This window comes from Vombatus ursinus, unplaced genomic scaffold (assembly GCF_900497805.2).
Source record: "Vombatus ursinus unplaced genomic scaffold, bare-nosed wombat genome assembly UNPS02014773.1, whole genome shotgun sequence".
Taxonomy (NCBI): domain Eukaryota; kingdom Metazoa; phylum Chordata; class Mammalia; order Diprotodontia; family Vombatidae; genus Vombatus; species Vombatus ursinus.
In genome coordinates this window covers 33,706,927-33,713,624 of record NW_020954551.1, presented here as the reverse complement: position 1 = coordinate 33,713,624, position 6,698 = coordinate 33,706,927, and the positions used below count along the sequence as shown (strand labels likewise).

At 48.0% G+C, this 6,698-nt stretch overlaps 2 protein-coding genes across 3 annotated transcripts in view; one reads left to right on the top strand and one right to left on the bottom strand.

Moving 5' to 3' along the window:
- ARPC4 (actin related protein 2/3 complex subunit 4) overlaps positions 1-5,930 on the bottom strand; it is an 8,427-nt gene extending 2,497 nt beyond the window's left edge. Inside the window, exons 1-5 of the mRNA XM_027863954.1 lie at positions 5,823-5,930; positions 4,713-4,831; positions 4,092-4,203; positions 2,690-2,785; positions 684-854 (exon numbers count right to left, since the gene is read on the bottom strand). Coding sequence (XP_027719755.1) covers positions 684-854; positions 2,690-2,785; positions 4,092-4,203; positions 4,713-4,831; positions 5,823-5,825 — 501 coding nt within the window. The 5' untranslated portion in view covers positions 5,826-5,930. The remainder of the gene's footprint in view (positions 1-683; positions 855-2,689; positions 2,786-4,091; positions 4,204-4,712; positions 4,832-5,822) is intronic.
- A 409-nt stretch (positions 5,931-6,339) lies between these two features.
- Positions 6,340-6,698, top strand: part of TADA3 (transcriptional adaptor 3) — an 8,884-nt gene continuing 8,525 nt past the window's right edge. Inside the window, exon 1 of one of the 2 annotated variants that reach the window (XM_027863947.1) lies at positions 6,340-6,430. The gene's annotated coding sequence lies outside the window, so the exon portion shown is untranslated. The remainder of the gene's footprint in view (positions 6,431-6,698) is intronic. The other variant, XM_027863948.1, reaches the window with a different exon arrangement.

Below are 6,698 nucleotides of genomic sequence, written 5' to 3'. Positions count from 1 at the left end.
GTGTGTGTGTGTGTGTGTGTGTGTGTGTGTGTGTGTGTGTGTGTGTGTGTGTGTACACATGCATGCAAGCATATTGAGATTATCTAGCCAAAATCAAATAAACATGTAGGGAGCATGCACCACTCAGTGCTCTTGCACGGTCTGAGTAGGTCTTCCCTTACTAAAGGTCCCTGTAACTAAAAAGAAATAGACAACTTTGTGAGGAGTACATAAAAAAAATATTAAAAACTGGCTGCAGAAATCAAGATCATTAAGCCTGAAAAACAGAGGCCAGAAATGAGATATGGAATGACTTCTAAGCTATGCCAACCATGGTTCCTACTCTCTACTCTATCTTTGCAGAACGCTACTTAACTTTCCTCATGATGATACAAGTGAAATATAGACAAGGGCTTTCTGGGTATGAATATTTTGAGATGCTGGGACTAGGCGATCACAGGAGATTTCCTGGGATATCTCAAGAAATGAAAAAAGTGCTCCATCTATCACAGCTGGCCTCCAGACCTAGGCCCAAAACAACCGGTTGCATCAGAGCTGTCTCAGATGCTCCTTCCAGCCCTAATAATTTTTCAGGGAAGAAATGCAATTTTCTAAACATCATCTTCCTACTAAAAAAGGTGATTTGATTTCTACGTCAGCCTTCTTTCCCCCTAAGGAAACAGCAAAGCCCTCAAAATCCTCACATTCTTGAGGAACTCCTCTGCCACAATACGAGCTCGAGCATTGACTGACAGCTTCATTTCACTGATCTCCTTATCAATCTCCTCCATGAAGTGGATCACAAAGTCCACCAGTTTGTGTTTGTACATTTGCTCTGTGTGGAAGTTTGTAATCAGGAAACTGATATCATAACCCTGAGAAACAGAAAAAGAAACAGAAAAAAATTAGTTTAGTTGTTGGGGGTGGGGAAGGAGAGTAGGAGCCCTTGCAGACCACATATTCTCTCTCTTAATCCATATTCTCTCCTTCAATCCCCACCTTTTCAAAAAATTCTTTAAAATTTTTTTCAATCAATGAAAGCCTGCCTTTTCCCCCCTAACCCCCCCAAACTGAGAAAGCATGAAAAAGAAAAACCCTTCTAAGCAAAACATAGAGTCAAGCAAAATTAATTCCTTCATTGGCCAGGTCCAAAAAAAATACATCTCAATCATCATTCTAGGCCCATTATTTCTCTATCCAGAGGATAGCTTCTCACAAGTTATATTTATCTTTCACCTGCCAAGATATCGACTCTTTTGGGACTGTGAGGGGACTGAACCTGAGGCTGCATAAAGCTTCTCTACATTTTTGGTGTGTGTATCTACAGAATATTTGGGTACAAGTTGTGATGTGGAGGAAAGAAAGGAATGCATTCTCAAACTGATTATGATATAAGGGCCATCCTAAAGAATCATCTCTTTTCTCTAGTGTTGATCTTACAAGGGTTATTCTGTCTAGAAAGTTTCGAAAGCATTTTGTTTCTTAAATCCTATTTTTGAAGCAACTGTTGCTCCATCTACCAAAGAATCACAGGGCTTTACAAATGCAAACATCTTTAGAGGTCATCGAACCCATTCAAATTTTACAGACAAGAAAACTGTAACACAGTATGTATATTGGGAAGAGTTTTAGATGTGCAGTCAGAGGAGCTGCACAACCCTGAGCCAATCACTGAAATTTACAAGGTCCCAGTTTTCTCATGTGTACATGATGGGGGTAAAAATAAATGATTTCCGGTTTTAAATCCTAAGCTCCTATGAAGCCCAGAGAGACAAAGAGATCTGAAGATGCAAAACCTCCTTAGTGGCAGTGCTGCAGTGGCTAGACAGAACTCTAGACCAAAGTGAGAATGCCAGGAGGTTCAGGTCTCAGATCAGCTTCTCACTAGCCAGCTGAGTGCCTTGGGGCAAACCCCTCAAAGGCTCACTTTCCTAAATTGTAAAACAGGAAAATGAATGCCTCAAAATGTTGTAAAAATCAAATGAGTGCATGTGTTCCCAAAGTAGGTGATACCACCCACCCCAGGGGGGCGCTGGAACAATGGGGGATGGAGGTGGGAGTGGGGGGCAGTAGCAGCCCTCAGGTGCAATTAGAGGGTGTTGAATAAAAATAAGGGTTAACCTAACCTAATCTCACCCCGGGGCCAAGTAATTTTTTTTGAAGGGGGCAGTAAGCCAAATAAGTTTGGGAACCTCTGATAGTACATGAAACACAAATAAAAACTATTATACTTCCCCAACTAGATTAGACACTCTTCAGAGTGGAACCATTGTCTTATGCTTTTTTGTATTACCCACAGTCCTTAAGTTGAGAGAATGGCTTCTCCTAAGCCTCTGATGCCCTTCCTTCCCAGCCAAAGAAAGAAAATTCACTGACTACTGCCTGGAGGAAGATTTTAAGATGGTGATCTCTGGTCTTGAGCTAGCCAAGATGGAGGTATCAGGGACAATCATCGATCCAGGAACAATCTTGGAATGTATGAAATGCTGTCTCAGACACTGTTCCTATCCCACTGGGAATTCTCATGTGTCATGGAGACAGGTGGACAAATGAGCAAATAAAAAAAAAAAGAGAAACACATTTTGAGTCAGGAAGGTCATAAGGTCCTGTCTACACAGTTATTAACAGCAGTTATTAACCTACCAAAGTTCTGAACCCAGGACAGCTACTCTCCCTGGTTAAGTGCTTCAGATCTAGCTCTCTAGCTCACCTCCACAGGCTTCCTACGCAAGATGAAGAAGTTCTCTGCTCTCATCATCATGAAGCGCATGAATTTGTGGCAAAGGATCTTCTCAATCTCATCAGCCTGCAGAGACCAATAAAAAACCCAGGTGTCCACAAAGCCAGCACGATAGAATATGAATAGCACAATGGCCTGATCCTCAATCCCTCGAACCCAACTATGTCTCCACAGGGCTACCACGCAGAGGCTGTCCATTCTGAGACTGTTGCCTTACAATGTCCCTTAACCCAAGTTTCTGGAAACCAAAAGGAAAGAAAATAATCTTCAAGAATTAGGACAGTTAAGCATATTAGGGAAGGTCCTCCCCAATGAACATAGGGGTTCCTAGCATGGGGTCTGCGAACTTTTTTTTTCACATCTGTATTTTGGTATCATTGGTTTCTGCTGTAATCCTCAGTATTTTAAAAAAATATTCTGAGAAGGGGTCCATGAGCTTCACTAGACTACCCAAGGGGTCTGTGATGCAATAAAAGTTAATTAACGTGACCTATTTTCACTCCTGGGAACTAGTTCTACTCCCTTTCTCCAGATGAAGTATGTATATAGTTTTTATTGTTCAGTCATTTCAGTCACGTCTGACACTTTGTAACTCCCTTTGGGATTTCCTTGGCAAAAAATATTGGAGTGGTTTGCCATTTCTTTCTCCAGCTCATTTTACAGAGGAGGAAACTGAGGCAAACAGGGTTAAGTGACTTGCCCATGGTCACACAGCTAGAAAGTGTCTAAGGGCAGATTTGAACTCAGAAGATGAGCCTTTAGTACTCCTCTCTCATTCCACCAAATCAAAAGGCCTAGACCCAGAAAAGAGGAAGGAGAACTGGCTCAGTATTGTCAGTTTTGTACCACGTTGCCAAAATATGTCTGAATTTGTGTTACTGTTAGACATCGACATATATTTGCACACTATTTTATGTCTATAAACTATGTTCAACGATTTCATTTGTTCCTCAAAAGAACCCTGCAAAGTAGGTAGTGTATTATCTTCATTTTATGCATGGGGAAACTGAGGCTTACAGAAACATAACCTTTGTCTGTGGCGTGCCCAAGTCCACAAGGCTCCTGAGAGGCAGGACAGGCTTACATGCAGCTCTGACTCTACTAATGGGTCTCTGTCCACTGCAGCCGGCAACAAGTAACAACTTGAAAAGATTCAACTTGCTACACATTTCATAATAGAATCTACTTTGTCTCTACACTGATCACCGTCCTAAAGCAGTTGAGGTCCCAGAAAATATCAATCTGTTTCATTTCATTAAGCTTTTTTCTCAACAATCTCTTAGATCTCAGGGCCCTATGTCCTCAGCCTAATATACCAAATTTCTAACATCCAGTCTCCAGTTTTAAGCAGTCCTCAAGTGTTAAAACTTACCTGTTTCACTGCAATGCTGACTCTAACAGAGTTGATAGAACCCTCGATCAGAACCTTTTCCTTCTCATTCCTGCTGATGGTCACAGGTTGTAACAGGAGTTCTTTGCTACTCCTATAAATGCAATGTCAAAGATTCCACGGTCATCGGATGGACGCATAGTCTAGAAGATCCCACAAAAGGCCCTACAATCACCAACTAAGATAAAGCACAAGGTGATGGACACAGTCTAGCTGACTGGACTGATGCTTCAAAATAGGAACCAAAAAGCTACACAAGTAGATTCAGGGACACGGGCTAATTAACATGAGCCCAAACCCTTTAATCATTGATCCAGAATGATTTTTGCACTTACCACCAAAATTTCTTTCAGCTCATGTCCCTCACTATACCCTCCCTCAGTCCTTACGGTAAGGAAAAAGAGGAAGTGATAATTCAGAGATTTGTAAAATGCCTGAAATTACCCATGGGATTCTTCACCCATATGCACCATTCTTGGATGTCCCACCTCGTGGGAAGGTAGTGCTGCAGACACGGCTCTGCAATTTTCATTGAAACCTTGGTACTGGTGCTGCCCATCAGTGTCATTAAGCAAGGCCCCTCATGCTCCACTTCTTTCCTACCTGACTTCTACCTCTGGCTTGTTGTGCCTCTCCACAACTTGGGAGGAGAAATTCTCCAGGCAAAGTGCAGCCTGCAGCGTGGCCCGCACGGCACTAAGGTAGGGGCGGAGAGTGGCAGTCTGCAGAAAAACAAAACAAAACAAACCATAAGGAATCAGGACTGGATACCCCTCCTACTCCAAGGAACGTGGATTTTTTTTTCAGTTAGGCATCTTAATAGGAACCAGACAGTACCATTGGCTGACCTGAACAGGCGTGACAGCTATCTCACCCAGGTGACCAGAGATGGAGAGGCGTCAATCTGCTTGCAGACTGGATGGTGGGTCTACTTTGAGCTCCATAACCTGTGCTCTTCATGCCCTACCCCTCAACTCCTCCCCGAAAAATGCCTCTCTTTGGATCACCATAGCATCCTACCATTTCTCCATAATATGTCACTTCACATGCCCCTACACACTTGTCAAGTACTTTCAATTCTACTCTAGAGGTGGGGGGCACAGGCATCACCGCCAAATTAGGAAATTAAGGCAGAAGTAAATGACTCGGTCAAGGTCACTCAGCCTTTGTCAAGTGCAGGGCTGGGACCCAAATCTCAGTCCCTCATCTCTGAATCCTGCCTTTCCTGCACCCCCTCCCTCACCCCTGCCCACTTCCCCTTCTTTACTCTATGTTCTTGCTGCCCCTCCCTGGCCCTGCTCCATCCCTCTCAGTCTTCGGGTCTCCCCTATCATCCGACCTCCGCGCATTTGCCTCTCCACTCATCCATCCGTGCATCCCCCCAGCTTCTGCTTCCCCCCTCCTCATTCTCCCCTCCCTCCCCCAGGTTTTCAATCCTTTCCTTCTTCCGACCCCCTAGCACGCTCCCTCATCCTCTCTGCGCCCTTCTGCCAAGCCCCTCATCCGCCCTCCGCGCCTTTGCCCCTGCAGCTCCCCCAGCCCTCGGTGCCCCCTCAGCCCTCCCGGGCTCCTCCCCAGTGGAGCTGCTCCGGCTCTCCCACCGGCCCCTGAGCCTCCTCAGCTCTGAGAGGCCTCAGCTCCCTCCCCGCCGCGGGGCTGCCTCTCTGCCTTTCCCCCCTCGAGATCCCTCAGCGGACGCCCCCCGGCTCTTACCATTGCTGGGGCTAGCTAGGCCGGAAAGCGGAAGTGCAGGAGTGCACTGGCTCCGGGGCGCCGTCTCTTCCGGGAGTTGGGCCTGGGCGCTACCACTGTTGCTCCGGGGGCAGGGGTGGCTGGAACGAAGCAACGACAGATGTTCTCTTCTGCCCCTGCAGCTTGCAGGTACCCCTTCTCTCCATGGCCATGAACACTTCTTCAAGGCCTGAAACGATTGCGGGAGTTCCTGCGGTGCCTGTCATTCCCTGTCATCCCTGCATCCTCCGCCTGTCTCCCCCTCTCTCCGCGAGAAGGTACAGCCCAGCTCGCCGTTCTGGCTCCATATTAGGACAGGGCCAGACACAGGAGTGCTCCGCCTCTTCCGGTTCTGGCCCCGCCCGCCCGCGGTCTGTTACTGCCCTGGCCTGAGCCGCCGGGGCTCCCCAGCCTCGCTCGAGAGTGGGCCCGGCCCCTTTGCACCACCCCCGGGCCGCAGTGGGCGGCTCCGCCTGTCCCTGCAGGGCCAGCGGTTACCTGCGCTTGCGGACCCCGGCCCCCCACCCGCGAGGGTCCGAGGCCGGCCGAGCGCGCTCCTCGTGGATCCGGATAGAGCTCGGGCTGTGAAGGTGGAGGCGGGACCGGGGCGTGGGGAGTGGGCGATGACACGGGGAGTGAGGTGGGGCGGGGGACTTGGGGCCAAGGGCGTGTGACGTGGGGGCAAGGGGAGCTTGGGGACGGGGGACAGCACTAGGAGCGAGGAGAGGCGGGGGCGCTGAGGAGGGGGTGAGAGGTTGGGGGAGCGGAGGATGACACGGGAAGTGGCGAGGGCCGAGGGGGGCGTGGCGCCGAGAGGGCGAGGGGGGACGACTACACGGGGAATGGGGAGGGGGGCGT